This window comes from Lepidothrix coronata, unplaced genomic scaffold, assembly GCF_001604755.1.
Source record: "Lepidothrix coronata isolate B3197 unplaced genomic scaffold, Lepidothrix_coronata-1.0 Scaffold17, whole genome shotgun sequence".
Classification (NCBI taxonomy): Eukaryota; Metazoa; Chordata; class Aves; order Passeriformes; family Pipridae; genus Lepidothrix; species Lepidothrix coronata.
In genome coordinates this window covers 1,468,105-1,488,521 of record NW_016690197.1, presented here as the reverse complement: position 1 = coordinate 1,488,521, position 20,417 = coordinate 1,468,105, and the positions used below count along the sequence as shown (strand labels likewise).

General features: G+C 35.4%; 1 protein-coding gene across 6 annotated transcripts in view; it reads right to left on the bottom strand.

Annotated features, from left to right (window-relative positions):
• The window catches only part of FAM35A (family with sequence similarity 35 member A), a 46,191-nt gene that overhangs the window by 19,374 nt on the left and 6,400 nt on the right, over positions 1-20,417 (bottom strand). For 4 of the 6 annotated variants that reach the window (XR_001873520.1, XM_017807150.1, XM_017807149.1 and 1 more), the window contains 3 exons: positions 2,529-5,018; positions 1,277-1,384; positions 295-489 (listed from right to left, as the gene is read on the bottom strand). Coding sequence is in view for 5 of the 6 variants with exons in the window: in XM_017807150.1 (XP_017662639.1) it covers positions 295-489; positions 1,277-1,384; positions 2,529-4,041 (1,816 nt within the window). In the remaining variant the exon portion in view is untranslated. Of the gene's footprint in view, positions 1-294; positions 490-1,276; positions 1,385-2,528; positions 5,019-10,873; positions 10,943-18,611; positions 18,730-20,417 lie in introns of all 6 variants that reach the window. The other 2 variants (XM_017807153.1, XM_017807154.1) reach the window with 2 other exon arrangements.

Genomic DNA, 20,417 nt, shown 5'->3' with positions numbered 1-20,417 from the left:
ATAAAAAAATAATTTTTCAACAAGACCTCTGGCATTAAATATCTAACAGCTCTGAGATTTACATACTATAGCAAATATGAAGATTTCTATCTTCCAAATTCTCCAATTATAATGAATAAATATGATATTGACAGTGTGGGTAAAAGTTTGAATCTTACTAATACAAGTTGATAGTGCAATATGATCAAATTCATGTGCAAAGCTTGAAGTCAAGCACTGAGAACATTTTGCCTTGCAAAATTACTATTTAAGTTTCATCCAACGCAGAAGCTGAAGTCCAGTGCGTGAACTCACCTGTTAATACAGCAATGTCGATAATTTTCAGGATTGAGTGCACCAATGTGTTTGGCTGGAGCTGATCTAGCTGCATGTACTGAACACTATCCAGTCTCTGAACTTGTCTTCGTGGAATGTCTCTGAAGTGTGGAAATTCTGATGATATGTATGCCAATAAGCCATGGAGAACACCATAATCCCCTAAAGGATAAACTTATAGGAAAAAAAAAAAGTCAAAATTACATACTATTCTTCATGCTTAGAAGTATAAAACTTACTGCTTGGAACATATTTACACTCATAAAATCAAAACTGTTTCAGAACAATCTTAAGGCAAGAAAACCTTGAGATGTGTAACACGATCTGAAATTAAACTGTACTTCATTTGCCTCCTCTTGATAACATCCCGAAGCTAAGCTAAGTACAATACTTTAAATTACACTAAATACAGCAAAGAAATCTTGTCTCATAGCTTGGTAAGAGGAATAGCTGCTCTTGACCATTTACATCAGAATCTGCCTCAAACAGCTGGCAACAATGGACATCACAAAGACAGTAAGAACAATGCAATCATGGTGGTACTTCCACTGTATTTTTTCCTTAGTCTCCCATAATGAATTACTTTCCCTGGATGGATCTACTTACTCTTTAAGCCTCTGAAGTTTTTGCAAAAAGTTTAATCCTTGGGCAATTTCAGACATCAAATGGTCGAGTCCTGGGATAACTGCTCTTTCTTAAACTGAACTCACAGAACTCAATTTTTCAGAGTTTTGAGCAGTAACCACCAAACTTTACCATAAACTCCACATGCCTATCTGATGTCATTATGTCCACATGTTGTCCACAGGTGTTCCTGTCATACTTTTCTACAGTGTTTTGTACCTCTCAGTTGCACATATTTCCATTTTATTCCATGTGTGAGGCATTGCCAGCAAAACAGAATACTTTAAATAGCTATTTTACTGTGATTTTCATGGAAACTTATGCACTATAATCTTACATTCTTCTGGATTGAGAGTTGAGCAGTTCCCCAGATTCAGTAACTGGCTGGTAAATGTAGATTGAAGCATGATTTCTCCACACCAAAGATTCTCATACATTATTATATCTGCAACAAAAAAGCAACCTTATCAGCTCATGTATCAACAATATTGAAGTGTATCATATTTTCTCATTAGTTTGATGTAATTCTTAAATTCATTAGCCTCCTAACAGGCACTGTTTAAGTGAAGTGGGTGACCATATTGGATAAATTATTATTGTACAAAACTTCAAAATTAGTAGTACAGTACTAGGCTTACCTAGAAACACTTTTAATATATTTTGCAATAAGAATGTCTAAGCAGAAAAGAAAAAGGACAACTTGTCTTTAATTTCTTTGAAATATCTACCTTTGAGCACTTAAAGAACTCTTAACAAAGAGAAATAGGCACCTTAAACTGTGGTGCCTATTCAAACAATTTGATATTGTTTAACTTTTTTGCATATTGCCAAACCTAAATGGCTGGATCACTAACAAGTTCTGGGCCACTCCGGCCCCAAATTAGGTGCAATATTGTTTTTGAAGTATTGCATTTGCTCACAAGATGTATTCTCTTGAAGAGAGGGTTTTGCTCCTGTCAGGTACTAAAGAGTACAAAGGAATTATCAAGAGGAATCTACATTATTAGTTGACATGTTATGAAAGAGGTAAACTACAAACAGCATTTTGTATTTCTGCAGTCTGTGTTGGTTACCAATTCACAACATGATCCATCTCAAGATGCTACTGCTACATTACAAAGTCCTTCACAGGAGGAAGAATATTTCCCATCTTGAGACTGAACTTCCCATCACAATTTTTTGGTCTACCTGCTGGTCCAACAGCAGAGTTACAAAGAAGTCTATGAGTCAAACAACTAGCACACCTGGTTTGTAGTATCACTTGTACTTTTCCAGAACAACTGTTGTAAGACACAGACACCTTCCAGAATACATCTGACTACCCATGGCACTGCTGTAGTGTCAAGGCATGGCTGTGTCTGTGGGCAAACCTCTATGGGACAGTCAGTGTTCCACTGGCAGCATGACTGAGAGTTCAAAGCGATGCTGAGCAATGCAAGCGATGCAAGAAAGATACTCAAAAATGCTTAGCCATAGTTCCAAATTACTTGTTACATATTCTTCTACTTTAAATGAAAGTTTAAAACTTCTTCTGCTACTTTAAACTTCTACTTTAATACTTTTAAAAAGGCAAATAAAAGAATTCTCACCTGTAAGCAGCACAACATCCCCAGGAAACACAGTGAGGGACCAAAATGCAGCACCACGCCACAGCACCACCTTTCTCTCAGTTTCTGACTGGTCAATAACAACAATTGTCGCTACAGGAACTTTACATGGAGATTTTGGTCTAGTCTTTACTTGTATTTCTTTGATATGAGAAGGATGTAGTACTGTGACCAAAATATTGTACTTTTGATTTTTGCAGCAGCAATTCTTAAGTGATGATAGTTTCTTCTGAAGTTTCTTGAACTCTGTCATCCTCTCTTGATCCACTTTAATACCAGGACCAGGTAGAGAAGAATTCAGTTTAGCTCTCTTGGATACCAGCTGCCTTTTAAACACTGAGTGAAAAAGATGAAAGGAATCTTCACATTTGCGGGGTCTTTTAGAAGAGTTCTTATGAGAACAGTCTACTTGAGAGCACAATATTCCAGAGCTCAGTGGTTCAATATGGATTTCATTTATCAAGGGCTCATCAGGAACTTCAATTTCTTGTAATTTCCCTATGTTTTCCTGAGCACTTCCTTCTTGTTTCGTAGCTTCAAAACAAACATTTTTCCCATCATCCTCAGAACTGAAAAGATCAAGAGAATTTGTATAGTCTTCCTTATATTCATTTTCAGCCACATTAGTACACGTTCCAACACCAGAATCAAATTGGAAGTGATCATACTGCCTTTCTTCAGGTTTTTTGCCTGCTTCTGTTTCTGACAGTTTTATGATTCTTTCCGGCATCTCACTCCGCTCCTGTGCAAGAACAGCCATCTGACTTGATGTCACTACGCTGCGAAACTCAGTATCTGTTGACACTGCAAAGCTCGAACAACCGTTTGGTGCTTCTGGTTTTGACCCTTGACTTTTTCGGAAAACCATATCCAGATATTGACCTAGACGTTCATGATGATCACTTCTGCCACCTGCCTGCAGTCCCACAGACAGATTTATGCTGATCTGCTTCGTACTGGCAACCAACTCGGAAATGTCGGCGCCGTTCACTTCCGAACGACCGGATTTTCTCTCCGTGAGGTCTGAGCAGCAGCCACGCGATGGTTTGCCTTGTCCAGCCGATTCTGTAAAGTTCTGTGCAAGGTGTTGATCTGCAGCCTGATTTACATTTGCAGGTGTGTATCTATCCTTAGATATCTGACAATCAGAATAAGTTAAACTTTTGGTCTCTTTAGGTGTGCTGGCACAACTTACTGCCGCGGGTACAAGAGATGTCAAACATTCTTTTGCTGCCACTGACCTTCCCTGTTCAGACTGCTGAGTGCTGCCATCCCTTGTAGGAACTGCTCTGACTGTGGAGTTTCCTGCCTGGAACACTGAGGGCTCAGCAGCACCTTGGACTTTTTCAGAAAAAAGGCCATGTGCATCACACAAATAGTGCAGCTCTCTCCATTTTTCAGCAGTAGGTGCTGAACTACTTTGCTCTAACGCCTCCAGTGGGCCTGGAATATGGGGTGCTCCCACAAAAACATGAATCTGAGGTCTTTTTGACATTTCTGACTGCTGTGCAAGTTGGACTTTAAAAATGTGGCTTATGCAATAAGCACAATAATAAATATTAGCCAATGCAAAAAAAAAGTATTTTACTTTCTCTTAACAACTTTAAAAATACATAAAATTCAAAGGAGCATTTCACAGTTTAACTGGTAAAAACACTACTTTACTACTTTTAAAGCCTATAAAAATAAATGTACAATATCTAAAAAAATGGAAGTTATTTTAAAAATATTTAATATTTATTTCTTGTGTCAAACTTGCATAGAAAAATAAATTACAGTACTCCCTAGTTTCTGATTCTGATATTCGGAAACACATTATAGTGAAGTTAAAATTAAGTTTAATTATCGAGCTATTTATCTTCATTTATAAATAAACAGTCATATGTGAATTCATTATTCAGTACTTTGATTTTAATTCATGTGAAATAAATGCCTGTAAGAAACTTTCACAGCACAGTTAGGAGATAATTTCATCTCCCAGAAAATTAGAGTTTCAACTAAATTATTAAAAACACCAGAGCCATTTAAAATTAAAGTTTGCTAGTAATGCAATATTTTACATGCTGTTTTACAACCATATATTAAGTGATTGGTTTAAGAAACTGAAGTGTTTGGGCTACTACTAATAAATTATAATTATTTACTAAGCACTAAGAGGTCAGTGAAATTTGAGCAGGTGATTTAGAATTTGCTTTAATTCATTTAAGCAGTATCACACGACTCAAGAAGTAGCTTTTCTAGCTACTTTAAAATAAGCCCACCTTACATAGCACGAAAGACATTCTATTTTTTTAAATTTCTGCTACATAATTACAAATATAATTTTAAAATATGCAGCTACAGCTACGAGTGTTCATTAAAATGCTGATGTCTAGCTACATGTTTTGGGAGTGTTATTGCTAACAGAAGTTGCTGCAATAGGTACTTCTGCAGGTGTAGAGAATGCCAGAAAAAATTCAAGAGCTAATCCACCTGTGAAGAGAAGGAAAAGAGCATTGAAACAAATACAGCATCGAAAAATATGCAAATTTTTCATTTAGCACTTCTTAAATTAGCAATCATTTTCCCCACAACCCCACTAGGGGTCGATAAATCTGCATATTTCTAAAGATCACTTAACATGGAAAAACTATAAACATCCTGAAACACTGATCTCTGGTATATTATTGGTGTCACTGGAAAAGCAATATACAACCACTAAAATTAGATATGGCAAAATTCAAAGAAGGTACAAAACACAGTAACTGTCTGCATTCGGTTTTATACTCATTAAAAAATGAATGCTTAAAACAGAGTATCCAAACTTCTGTAGTTGTACATCTAAATTTAGTCTCATAAGAATGTAACTTTTAAAGGATAATTCTCAAACCTGCGAAAGCTTTCAGTTATGTAAAGAATGGCAATATACAAATAAGCAGAAAGACAGAATTTACAGTTCAACACTAAAATAATGGATCAGATAAGGGAAAGACAAAGCGACAGTGAAGTTGAACCCCTAAGTAAGTGATGTTAGTAAGTTCTGCAGATAAAAGTCTACTCAATACATGACATAAAAACAAGTTCAGTAACAAATCTGTGACAAACAGAAAATGTTTTGATTAGTTTAAATGAACTTCATAAGTGTAACCTAAGTGATGAGATTAAATAATTTCTTCCATTTTAAAATATCTAAGTCTACTGGTAACTTTTTCATTTGTGATTACCTTGGTTACAGCCTTTACAAATGGGTATCTTTCTTAATTAGGTACACTAAAGTATAACAATATGAATGTCTCTTAATAAGGAGGTTCAAATGAATAAAAGGTTCAAATGGATTCCAAAATATTTAGTGCACATATGTTCTATAGAACAAAAGATGTTGAACTGTAGAATTCTGACACAAGCCTATGCCATTTCAACCTCTTTTGTTCTATAGCACATTTTAAATTAGTCCGTTCAATACTTCAATACATGAGTTCTGTGCACACTGGAATGCTAATTTAGCTGCTAAATAGTTAAGATAATTAGAACAGTATGTTTAGAGGCAATCTTACAACCTGGAGTTGCAAGACCTCTCAGAGATTTGTAGTCATAGAAAAGTTAGTGCTTAAGATGCCATAGTGTAAAGTACTCAGAATTAAAATAAAAAAAACTGCCAAGTGTCCCAGATTACTTTGTATATAAAATGCAGGACTTCACATACTGTACTGTAGAAAATTTCTGCACTTTATAGCTTAAAGCCAGAAAAGAGTGACAAAGGAAAGCTTTTAGACAATTATATATTTCATGGGCTAAATGTACCATTTCAATACTTGAAGTTCAGTATAAAGGAAGATCCTAGAAAGGCAGCTGTACTTCATTCTACTTCCAGAGATATCCTGTATCATATTTCAAGTGTATTCTTCCTATAATCAGGGTTGAACAATTAATTAACCAGTTAAGACTTGAAGGAGAACCATCACTGAAGAATCGAATAATAAGCACTGGGGTTTTTGTTTGTAATTCGGTCTACTCCCCATATTAAGCTCATGGAAAATTAGATCTGTTTTTTAATTCCCAAGTACTACTATACTATTTTTAACCAAAAGCATTACCAATTTATGAAAACAACAAGATGTAAATGTAAACATATCCTAACAGCCCCAGATTTTCTTCTCTCTCTCTTTCTCTCTCTCTCTATATATATATACACATACATTACACTCAAAGTCTTTATGCAGAGTCTGAATTGAACAAAGCTGTTATTTTGGCATACTTGAAAAAGACAACTGCTGTGCCCCTTACACCTTTCTCCCTTGAGGATTTCATTTTGAGGACCTGGAAGATTTTGGCACAGTCCCACAGCATAGTCTAAACCAGCTAATTCCTATTGTAACTGCAGTAATTAGGACTCAAGTTACAGCAGGCATGACACTGCCAAATATAACTGAAAAATTTCTGCTTTTTCTTCCAAAAAGCCTCATCTTTTTACATTTACAAACACACATCTGTGACTAATATTAAAGGGGTACTTTGACAATACTTTTCTTCTTAGGCGAGTATCCAAGTATTTCCTTTTATAAATACACCTTATACCTAGGCAGCATTGACATGAAAAAGATGTATGAATTGTAAGTGATATCTTGCTACAGTACTAAAACAAAATAAACTGAACACTGCCAAAATCTACTACCATAAACATATAGGGGCAACTGGTATCATTAGGCAACTGCATTTCCCTGAGATAGATTAAACTGAATTTATAATAGAAGGATGTCTATGCCGGTCTTCTAGCAGACTGATGAATTCAAAGGTGTGAGCCTCCATACAAATGTGTTCTGAATAAATATCTGGTAAATAAGAACACATCTGTAACAGTATTGCATATAAAATGTGAAATGTTTGCCAATTGAGAAGTCAACAATACTTTAATAGGAAAACACTTTCTAAAACAAAAATAATTTCTCTATCTTGGTAAAAGTCCAGTTATACAGTAATTCATCAGCCTCTCATTTTAAGTATCACTGCTCTTTTGGTTCTTGTCATGTTTAAAGATTAGTAAGTTACATATAGATTCAGAAAGTTTTCCTTAACTTTCCAGTTCTGTAACTTCTCTGAACTTAGGATTTGCTTTCTTTATTCATATTTTGCAGTGCCAGTATATTCAATGCCAGGTTGGATGGGGCCCTGAGCAACCTGGTCTAGTGAAAGGTGTACCTGTCCAAGGCAGGGGAGTTGAAAGTGGATGATCTTTAAGATCCCTTTCAACCCAAGCCTTTCTATGATTACACCAAAGCAATTAAATCTTCATGCTAATTATGAATTTTTTCAACTAAAATATAATTTATATTTTCAAAACCTGAAATTTACATTTTTCTTACAATACTTAGAGCTTAGGAATGGTAAGTGAACTCTGCCTACTTTCTGGTTCACATAATAAGTCCACTACCAAATCATCTCCATTGGCAATTTTCAAGTGACTTTCTAGATCAAAGATACTAAACTCCTTCCTATACTAGGAAACATCAGTACCTAAAATCATTTAAGTCTGTAAATCAGAAAGAAAAATAAATTAAAGTTTACCTAAATTCTCTGCATCCAAAACTGTGTACAGAACCTTTGTTATGATGGTTTAGAACGGAGTTATTACTATTTTAATGAGTTTTGTTAATGAAGTTCTGGGCCTTGTTTTAAATAAAAAGTCTGAAAGAACAATTCATCATAGATCTTAAAAAAATAAGCAAAAAAATCTATCAATCCTATTAGCATTTTATACTGTAATTAAATTATCTGTGGGCAGACAGGGGGTTAACTACACCACAGATAACAGGAGCTAAAGCTCATAAAGATACAACTGAAACCTGAATGCACATATCCATTATACCTGTTAATTATTACACCATTTCCTAATTTGTAGAAAGGTGCTCTATTCCTAAAAGCCAATGAAAGCCTAGTTTTTTATCTCTGAAATGGTCAGAGTCTGATTGACGGGTCAATGATCTATTAAAAAGCAGTAACTACATCAGCAAGGTTTACATTTGCAAGACACTGCAACTGAAGTTTAATATACCTATTACAAGAAATACAATATGCTACATAAAGTATTTCCTCCAATCTAAACACTAAGGCAGGAATTCTAAATTTAAAGGTTTTTTAAATGAACCATTATTAATAGATTGTTAATCTGTATTGATTTGCTACACATGGAATAAAATTAAAAACAGCTTTAAAAATCCTCTTCCAATAGTTACTCTAGAAACGTTGTGATGCTACATACTTGACCTTAAAGTACCCCTAATATACCTCAGAAATATTCATTACTTTTATTCCATATTTCACTCTTCATTAATAGTATTCACTCACCATGATAATCACCAAGCATTAGGTCAAAGTAACTTAAGAGGGTGACATAGCTTCAGCTTCCTGTCATTCCTGAATATTAATGGTAGCCTAAATCCCTGTTTTGAAAATTACATCCAAATAGTTCCATCAAGCCCTATACATCCAAAAGCAAATCACACTAATTCCACCTCTAGTTAACAGTTTCTTTATATCTATCCCATACTACAGCTTCAAGCTACAAATAAAATTACAGAAATAACAGACAGCAATGCATCAGAAGACAAAGCATTATAGCAATATAATGCAAAAGTGTAACTTACTTTACCCGCCAGAATTTTCATATATCCCCAACATTAAAGTTTTAGGAGACAAAGTGTATTCTTTTAACTTCGCAGCTTTGATTTGGTACTGCTTGATGATGAACATCCTAAATAGCAAGCAGTTAATAACTTGATGCCTAAAATATGTAAAATGCAATCATATTGCCCTTTACCTGCTGAAAAGGTGGCCCAGTAAGAACTACATAAATTAGGATATTCTTTAAATTATAAATTTTAACTTCTACTGTAAGCTTTCCCCTCCATTATTTGTATATTTGATTTTACACTCCTCCTACACGTAGCATACAAAATTAAAGGATTGATTCATCAACCTTACAACAGAAGAAACTGAATTATTCATAGCCATCTTTGGAGTAGAAGAACAGCAAGCAGTGTAGTAACACTTAGAAACTGAAACAACTCTGGGATGAAGTGATGAACTCATTCCATATTTGCTTACAACTTGTGCAAGAAAAAGAAGGATGATCCTCATGCCAACTACTCCTGCTGGCACTGCAAGTGAATCAATACACCAGCAACATCACCTACCCACCAAATCAACAGGCAGCTTGGTCCACATGCATATGTATTAAAAGGAACCCAATGGAAAATAAAAAATGATGGAAGAAATCGAGCTAAGCAACTTGTAGCTGAAGCAAATTTATATTCTACATAAGAGTGAGGAATGTATCATATGGGCTTAAAAGAAAATTATATGTGCAAGTGAATGGCAGCTCTAGGAGATCTAAGTGGATTGCATGAGACCAGGCTAGTGGGACCTAACAAGAAGCCAAGAGAACATGCACGTGGGAGAAAGTACATGGACATGTGGGCAAGTGGGGAAATGAACAGGATACATAATTAAAGGTCTTATTTGTCATCCTTTGTTTGGTGATTGTAACAATCACCAAAAACCTTTTATCTAAATTTTAGTACAAGGTTTCAGGCAAAGAGTGTAGTCCTATCTATAACCGACAGGTTTAACCAAAAGTAATTCTACACCAAGATGGTTATTTGGTTTAATAACATCATATAATAACATCATGTTTCTGGAATAGTGTGCACAGAGACAGCTGCCAACCAGACATGGTGGTAGAGCAAGAATCCTGCTAGTCAATGTCAACAGGTATGAAAATCATAAACATTTGTCTACAGAAGTATCTGTAATTAGTATAAAGTTACTTCTAAATGAGGTACTTGGGTTATTACTGACTGTAAAATAATTTCTATTAGTAGTTACTATATACGTTAAATAGCAGCAATATTAATCCATTCACTGTTTAGTTCTTATCACTGGCTATTACCAGAGGACTGCAATACCATTTGGCCTCAAGACAGGTACAGCTGGTTTATAACACACAAAACCTGTACTCAGCAATATGTAGTCAAAAAACAAGAGGTATCAAAATTTTTTTCCTTATCTGCAGTGCTTTCAGTAACAAAATGCTTTTTAGAACATGAAACACCTATGACTCGGGCATTGCAATAGAAACCTTCCTAAATACTCCTGCAGCAGCAGGGAGATAATTTCAACCAAAAATCAGTGTTCTGAGAAGTTCCACAGACTTGACACTGTTAGAAAAGTTAAATACTGAATAAGAGGGAAGAAACACCAAGTTGTTCTTCATAACTATTACTGAACTATTAAAATAAAAAAAGAAGGCAAGCAATCAAATGGCATTGCTATTGCTAATATTTAATACGTACTTACTTGCCTGCAGGATCAAGGCCTGAGTTTCTAAAGTTGTGCTCTAAAAGGAAAATACTTCCCTTGGTCTGAAACAAAGACATTTCTTCTGTGAATACAAGCTTATATCATACAGAGGCATCTACTGAGCAGTTGCATCAGCCATTTTAAGGATTATTTTTTGGAACCAAATGATGCAAAAATCTGAACACTGATAATACATTTTCAATTCAGCCACTGAGATGGTCATCAGTGTGTTTGAAAATAGGAGTAAAGGTACTAGGCTTTTGTGATTAACTTGATAATTCTTTCCCCACTACCTTTGTGGCTTTTGAGATGTCCTTTTAAGTAAATGCTATTTATTGATTTTTGTTTTGCAATACATAAAAACATATCATTAAGGAGATATGAACATACAGTGGCTGTTACAAAAACAAAAGAAGTTAAAAGTTCTAAAGAACAGTGACCTTTAGAATCGGAAAGAAAGATAAAGGTAAAAGGCCAAAGATACACAGACGTGTCGTGCACGTTTTATTGCAGAACATTCCTTCCCAAAAGCCTTACTTGTGATAACTGTTTAAAACACTAAACTGCTATATCTTCTCTTAAGAAAGATATTCTTCACGGTATTTCAGCATATTAAAAAACCTCACAATATTAGAATGGTATCACTGTGGCTTTTTTTTTGAAAAACAATTAAGTCTGCAGAAAATTATCCACAGGTATCATTACTGACGAAAATCTATGTTAGGACTGAATCCTTCTGATAAACAGAGTTTGATAAAACAATATAGGACCTGAGATGAAAGCAAGGCAACTGGTCAAACTAACATTATCATTATAGCCCTACTTCCACCTGATTAACTTCTGCAGATTTGATTTATTAGTATCAGAAGATAAAAAAAATATATCAGGCTAGCATCACCTTCTATTTTCTTCTTGTAAAAGTCTTTTTGTTTTCTTAAATTGAATTTTTTGACCAATGAGAAAAACAGAACTTTTATCTAAACTGAGTAACCATTCACTGGGCTTTGATTGAATGGCTTTCTGTAAAATCTACTTCCAGAACTGCAAGTATCTTTCAGCTTGACTTAGTAACACAAATGCCAAAATATCACTATGATACTGGGCAACAGGCATTGTAATAATAACAACCAAGAATATCTTCCTGCACAAATCCAGTGTATTTGAAACAAAAGGATTCTTATTTAGGTTCAAATGACGTGAGCTGGTATTTCCTATTATGAATGTTTTTGGAATCCATCTTCCACAACAATTACATAGATCACTGGGATTATTTGGTTAAAGCACATGGTTAGAGCCATAACCAAAAGCTGCTCTCTCAACTGCAGTTGCTTCACTGGTTTGGGAAAGAGAATTCATTCCTCCACATTTTATGTGGCTTCCATACTATGGTGGAAAAAAAAATATTTAAAATACTAAGATACCACTAATATTTTCTCATCTTTACAAAAGCCTCACTCAAAAAAAGATGAAGTTCCATAACAAAAAAACAGATGCTGACTACTTGGACAAAAATGGGATATTGTCAATGTTTTGGACAACACCTGTAGGTAGGACTGTGCTTGTGCTTTTGTACTGTGGGAGACAGGGTGCTGGAAAGGTATCATTCATAAGTTTACTGATCTATCCCATATAAGTAATCTACAAGTGCTAGGAAAATGCCTTTCCCACCACAAGTGGATATGTTAGCAGTAGACTTTAACAGAAGCTGCACTTCCTCTTGCATTTAATACAAGTGGGATATTTTTCATTTGTCAGCAACACTAAACAATTCAAGTTTGCTGTTAACTAAAAAAAAAACAAACAAAACCAGCCACCCACTCAAAGGAGTCATCACTACATTAAGACATGTTCCAAGGCTGTTCAAAACTACAGACTACACAAGGAGGTCCAGAAGAAGCTGGATGGTATACAAGCCCACAAGACACCTTTAGACCAATAGCTCAATTAGGATTTCATTTAACTCATCACTCTTTATACAGGATTGCTCCAGAAGAGCAAACATTTCACCTTCCTCCAAACAGAAACAGCAGCAAGCACTTCTTGTCAGGACTAATCCTACGGCACCAGACCTGACCTATTCTCTCCCCACCCCAAGCCACATGTGCACATTTTATCTGTTCCTGTAGCATGCAGCTACATCCCTTCTGTGGTATCATTACTGTATTTTTGTGAGGTTCAAAGCAATCTGATATACTAAATAGCCGATCTCAGTACGCTCAAATCTCAGGAAGATGAAAGCTGGCTTTGGCTTTACACAACACTTCTATAAATCTAAAGTCTCAAAAGGAAGGTTTGTAACACATGCTTCTGATGTGACTATTGTAATTTAAGCAAAAGCCTTGATTGATGTTAACTACATGACAATATTGACTTTCATATTCAAATCTAGAATTTCCAGTCTTGAAAAGGCAAAACAAGTTCAAGATTATTTTAGTATTTCCCTATTGCACACACCCCAAGAATACATTTCAGCCTTAACTGTAAAAGATACGTTTTTCTATATAGAAGTTGAGAGGTTTAAGATTTTTTAAGAGATCAAGCTCCCTTAAGGAAATATAACCTTCAGACTTGGGCCAAACTGTCTCTGTACACTGGTCAACAGCATTACAAAGATCACAGATGGCTCACTGCACACTTGCTCCTTATTGTGGCTACAGAAGCAACACAGTCACCAACCCCTTCATAAAACTGTATGAATGTCAGCCAAGCAAATGCTCTTTTCACAGGTATTACAGCTAAGGAGTAAAGTTGTTAATTTACTAGGGCACTGCAGGAAACCAAGAGAAAAAATTCTGAGTATTTTAAGAGAGTGAGAACTACACTGAATCTTCTGGAAACAAAAAGAACATTTTCAAGTCTTTTGGCATTTACCTAGGAAAAAAATAAGATATGAGACATATAGGAAATTAGCATTAGTTTTTTAATATATAAGCCTTTACATTTCAATGGTTTAGAGAGATGTTAGTTTAGCAAACTGGTTAAGCTTTAATAGGGAACAGGTAACACTGAGTAACTATCAACACAGTTGACTGAGCCAAAGGTGCCTTTTAGATGCAAATTTCCTTATTTCAAAGAGGTAACTTTCTCTCACACTTGAAGGCAGCAATGCACTTAGACTAGTTATTAAAAGTAATTTGATTGATTATATCTCAGAAAACTGTAGATTACAATTTCTATCCTACTATGCCCAGAAAAGTTAATCATCACCATCGAACAAAATGTGAATAAAGTGCATTAATTAATTACCAGAAGCATTCATCTATATGGCCTGTACCCTTTTCCATGGTAAGTGAGCTGTCTGAAAACACCTCAAGTAGATTTAAAAAAACTCAAGGTACAGTGTAACAAGTCATCTTGGGTCTCCCTCTACTGTTCTAAGTCACAGGGTGTAACAGCAGTGCACAACAGTGTAACCCCTGATAAACACCTTGTATGTGTATTCTCAGTAAAGGGGCATCATTTTCCTCACTGTTTTTTCAGAGGCAATAACTCAATTATTATCCGTACTGTGCTATTACGACTATTGCTGAGTACCTTCACCCAGATGCCTTTAATTCAATAACTTTTACAAGTGTTTTTATTACTTGCAGTACTACACAATCCTGCCCATCCTAACTCTTCCATCCTGTGCTGTGGGAGAAAGTCCAGCCAAGTATGTGCAGTCTTCACATGTTCACACACACCAGCAACCCACCTGGAGGAAAGCACCTTCCTTGGAGAGAAGCTGGTACTCCAGATGATCAGTCTTACCACCCAACTATGCTGACAGAACCAACCCCACAAATACGTGCAAGAACCACGAAATTTCAAGTTGTGTAACTTTCAAAGCTCCTGAAGTATGAAGAGGCAAGGATGGAAACTAAAACCTTTTATCTATTTACCCATTTGTGTTCCTCCAGAAGCTGCTCCAAGCTGAAGTAAAACTATAAATTGCCTCTTTCTGCAGTATAACGCCAAAAGAGTAGAGATTTAAGAAATGGTCACCTCGTAGTTTACTTAATACTTTGTGTACTGGAACTGTAATCCTGTTTGCAAATCCAATTTTTTTCCTGTCTGACACATGTTGCAAATTCTATACTTGATATTTACTAGAAGAGAAACAACAGGACTGATAGTGTACACAAGGCCAATGTGGTTACTAGTACACTAGCATAATTTTTACCACACATCCATGTGAACTGTCAAACAAAGCCGACATCACAGCAGCCTTCTAAAAATATTTAAAAAAACACAAGCAAGAAGTTTTCATATAGAACAGAAGTGGCAGTGTCAATGTTAGGAATCTATCTTTTTCTGAACAGCTCTTTTTAATGCCCCAACACACAAATGAGTTTGGTACTGAAGTAGCTCTGAACAGCATCTTGTAACCTGTCCTTATTGGATGTCAACTGACACACTTTACACAAAATTACTATGTGTGACTTGTGACTTCAGTGCCATGCACACACATGTGAACTTCACGCTCTGTGAAAACATGAAAGAGGAAAATTAGGGGTAAAATAAATTATGATGAATGCAGAGAGGTGAAGAAACACAGGGAACTTGGTATCCGTTCCATATCAAAGTACTCATTGTGTTCAGCTAATGACTTGAGTAACTCCAGATTTTACTTGCTTGTGTCAGGAAGTACACAGAATATAAATAATCAGCTATTGCAGTATTGGACATATGACAGGAAATGAGTAAATACATATGGGTTTTGTCCTTCCCATAAATTTCGCAGTAAAACCTGTTTATATGAGCTTAACTTTAAAAGATCTTTAAAGTAGCAGACAAAGCAGAAAAAGCAAAAAGCTATTAAACATGTGATCTATTATCTTTCTCCAGAGATTAGCAACCTTTACAACAGAGCAGAAAGCATTTCAACAAGCAGTACAGTTTGTTCTGTCTTAGCTAATGTTCTGAGTTACCTGACATTGCATTGCAAGAACTATACTGATGTTAACACTACATATATATACAACCTTTATCTTGCAGGTAAAACTAATATATCATCCAAAAGAATGGCAGCTTAGAAGCCATGCACACACAGCAAGCATTAAGTGAAATATGGCAATATTTCATGTTAACTTTTTTTATGAAACACTGGAGCAGAAGAAAAATTTGAGATAAATAAAACACATAAAACCAAACTGCTAAGATATCATATTTGTCAGGACAAATCTAAAAAGTAACAAATGGTGATTCAGTTTATATTACTGAAATCAGATTAAAAAATAATTGAAGGCATATTCCTCAAAGTTAGTAATCATTCAGTAAATACAAGGTATTCAGACACAAGTGAGAATCAAAATATTGACGTGTTTTTCTCATGTCACTTGTATGACATTACAATATTATACAATATATTATGAACTGCAGCTGCCAAGGGAAAAAACATGCAGAAAACTGAACAGTCTGATCACAGTGAGTAAAAATTAATAAGGGCATGGAGGGAAAGTTTCACAAAAGAAGCAAGTGCAAGAATTTGATTTGATGAAGCTGGATCCAAAGCAATGTCCATTTAAATTGCATTCTTCATTAAAAAAGCCAAATATAGAAAAGGTAACATAATAAGAATTAAGAACTGTGTAACAATATTGTGTAGTTTTTAACTCCTTTACACATTATGATGTTACTTGATGATCCATTCTCAATATGGCAAACAAATAAGTGTTACTTTTGCAGCCCAAAAGGAAGTTTAAATTCTAATCCCAAATGGAAACCAACTGTCAAGTCCCTTTACCTATGCTTATCCCTTTAACTTGGGAAACAGTGTTTAAAAAATAAGTACTTACATTTTATATCCAGGTAATTTTAAAGTATGGAAAACCTCACTCTTACAGCCAAGATAAGTATTTTAGAGAGAGGTGGGGAAACCCGACTTGAATAGTTATTCAACAGTTATTCAAACCCCATTCTTTCAAATTCTCAATTGCTCATCTTATATAAATCAAAATACAGTTCAGTGTGGACTGAAGTAATTCCAATTTAAAAGTTACTTAGGGTTTTCCACATTACATTAGACTTCCAGTGTCATTCCAGGCTCCATGACAAAAATTTGCCACTACACTTTGGATTAATAACAGTACTCATGATACTTCAAGGGTAGTCCTATCCTATTATCCTAAAAAGGAAATACTGACTTCTCAGGTCAAGAACTAAATGTCAAGAGCTGAACTATTAGAAGAAAGCTTGTCATTGATCTTTAGAACTCACAGTGCTTTACAAGAATTGATGCAGTGAGAGGTTTGATCTTGACTGATCTGTAGGAAGCTGTGGAATAGCCCAACTGCAACGTCTATAGTCTCAAGGAGTCAATTAGAGTTAGCAGTCCATGCAGTTACAGATTAGATAAAGTCACCTTTGTCCATCTTATCTCAATTTTGTATTCTTTTATGGTCTAGGGTGGCAAAATAAAAAAAAAAAAGCACCACGACCAAGAACAAAACCAAGTGTAGACAAAGCTCAAAAAACTACACTGCTTTAAACAAGCTGATCTGACATTCTCAGCAAAAAAGCACAATCATATCTAGACTGGCACATTCCCAAAGAACTCGTGCCAACCCCAGTATTTATTTCCTTTGTTTGCAGAGTAATTCCACCTTACTTGGCAATTTAGAAATTTTTATAACCAAATATAGCCACAGGTCAAGTTATATCACCTACTCTTCACCTGCCATTATCCAATTTGCTGGATAAAGACTTGCTGAAAGTCTGATTTCTTTCCAGACACGTGAAGCATACAGTATGAAAATAATTGAAATTAAATCTGCTGGCAAAACACGTAAATAATATATTTGACAATCATTCTTTTTATTCAAACAGACATATTAAAGTAGCTATGGATGCAGCCACAGATATTGTCATTCCAAGAGAACTGCTGCCTGTTTCTCTAACACTAATTTCTATGGATTCTTTTAATCCAACAGAACCTGGAAAAGCCTATATAACTTCTATTTTTCATCATCTTCAACATAAAATTAATGAACTGTAGTTCCATTAGAACTCACTGTTTCTGTTCCTGAGAAGGAGAAAAATGAGTAAAATTAATATAAAGAATAGACATTCAAGACAAGAAGAATTTTACTTGTCACTTTGGAAAATAATCTAAGACTTTCCTGTACTTCTTGAGAAAACCCAAGTCGGACAGGAAAGAAAAACTGTATTAGTTTATTAGAAAAGCAAATTCCAGAAGTTTCTCCTTAAAAATAAATACTGCCTGTGCTCTGTAATTTCTGGCCTATATTCATTCAGATGTGCGGATCGTGTAAGTTTGCACAACCAGCTCGATGCCAAACAATACTTTATGCATTTGTCCTTCCCATACTTTTAAGAAGTGGGGGGAAATTATCATCACCTGTTTTTCTCATGGGAACTGAGGGAATGAAAGGTTAAGTAATTTACTTTGGCTTGCACAGTAAATTGAAACAAATGGAGAACTTACTCAGTGAATCACATACTCATACCTTAAACATTGCATTGTCACAAAACTATCCTTTTCACCTCAGCTTTTCAGCTTACCTACTGAGATTCTAACATGTACCATCCTTGGTCATCCCATTTCTATATCTGCAACTTTCTCTCTCAACCCACAACACCAGATTTACTGTCCTCCTCTGCTTTTGTTCCCTACCTGAGGTATCATGTGCTGACCTACATCAGCACAAAATAATCAAATGCTTCAAAGTTGGGATTAACACAATTTAGTTCTTGAACCTCATACAGTATTTGAAAGAGGTTCTCTCTTACCTTATATAGTGTTCTGTAGAACATACCCACATGGTTAAGCCTTAGTTTTCAAAAATGTTACGAGTTACTTTAAGTCCTGAGGCAGTCAGGTATATTCTGCTGTGACGTCAGAACTCACCTTGGGGAAAAAAAGATGAGTACAGTGTTTTGCCAAATAACAGACCTTTTTTTTTTTTTCCTTTTAGTTAACAGGTCCATTAATTTCTTTGACTTAAAATAACCTTCAAAGAATTAGCAGTGTAATAAACAAGAATAAATTACACCTATAACTAAATAACATTAGTGGACTTGCACTGCAAGTCTGGGTTCACTGGCAGGTGAGGCGTTAAGTATCCTGGGAGAACAGAACAGTGAAGGAGACTGGTTTCTTTCTTCCTCCTTCGCCTCTATTACTTTCATGAGGTTTTTGTCACAGGAGGAAGAAGCTCAGTTTCCGCTTATATAGCCCAATGTTACATTTATTTATGTAACTGACACGGTGATAATGTAGCCTATAAACCTGGGATGAACACAAAGCATCCTCTATTCAAGAAAACTGATCTCTAATGGTAACTGAACAATCTAAAAGCATGCGTTATTTAGACTGCCAGTTAATGTTCCTTTACTAAACTAAAGAAAAACACATGGCTTATCTGAAAACTGATAAGACAAAAGAAATCAGGATAAGCTTTTACAAATTCCATGGTGATTTTAACTCATTTATTCAGAAGACCACAATAAATTAGTCCTTCTGAAATCAGAAAATCTGTTACCAACTATATGCAGAGCTCTACCTTAGCGGTATTTCAAAATAAACTTAACTTCAACACACTGATTTCCAAAGGAAAGAACAAAAGAGATCAAACAGAACAGATAAAGTAGACATTATCTTGCCAACACCGACAAGATTAGACAATAAATAATAATCAAGAAAAACTTGAGCAGCACAAAGTCTTCAGCTTGTTAGCTAAAAGAAATGTTTATCTAAGTCAGATTCTAAGGTGGTACTGAGGGTTTAGAGCAGGAATTTCAAACTGTTCTCATGTCATCTCTGGATGTTGGCACTGGACAACACGTGGCCCATCCCAGCCTTACTCCTTAAGGTGCCCACTGCTCCCACACCAGCACCAGGTAACAATGACAGCAGCAATCCCTCCAGAAAACATTCCAGGATGCACAGATTTTGTCTGTGCAGGTTTTGCCACAACTCCATAAACTGGCACTGATGTTTGGCACTGCACGGCTATACATCTAACAGGACCATATGTAACTTAATTTACATAGGATATTATTAATAAACCAAGCCATTTATCTAGAAGACAGAACAAAAGGATAGAAAAATGTTTACCTTCTTTTAAATACAGCGCTTCCAAAAAACTGTTCAAGTGTGCTCAAGATAGGACAATTTAATTAAAACAGAAATTATTTCTTATTCTGACCTATTTTCCCATTCTGAGATTCCTCTGGGATGAGCTATACAACAGTGACATTTTATGCTGATCTCAACATCCAGTGGGCACCATGAACAATCTTGGTGTCTGTGAAAGATGACTAAGAAAAGATAACAGATATACATTTTTACATCCAGCATAACCAGTGATTTTTTTTTCTTGTTTTTTTTTTAGGAAATCCAAATGTGTTGAAAAATATCAGCCAACGTACTCCTGGACTTTTCTGATAAACAATGCCAATTTCTACTGTACTAACAAACTTAAGTGGCAGTTCTTAATTCTCTGTATCCGAGCTTACCCACCAACACATTTTACAAAGGATTAAGCATTCAAACATATATTAACAATACTGCTTTCCATAACCACACTTCCAAAG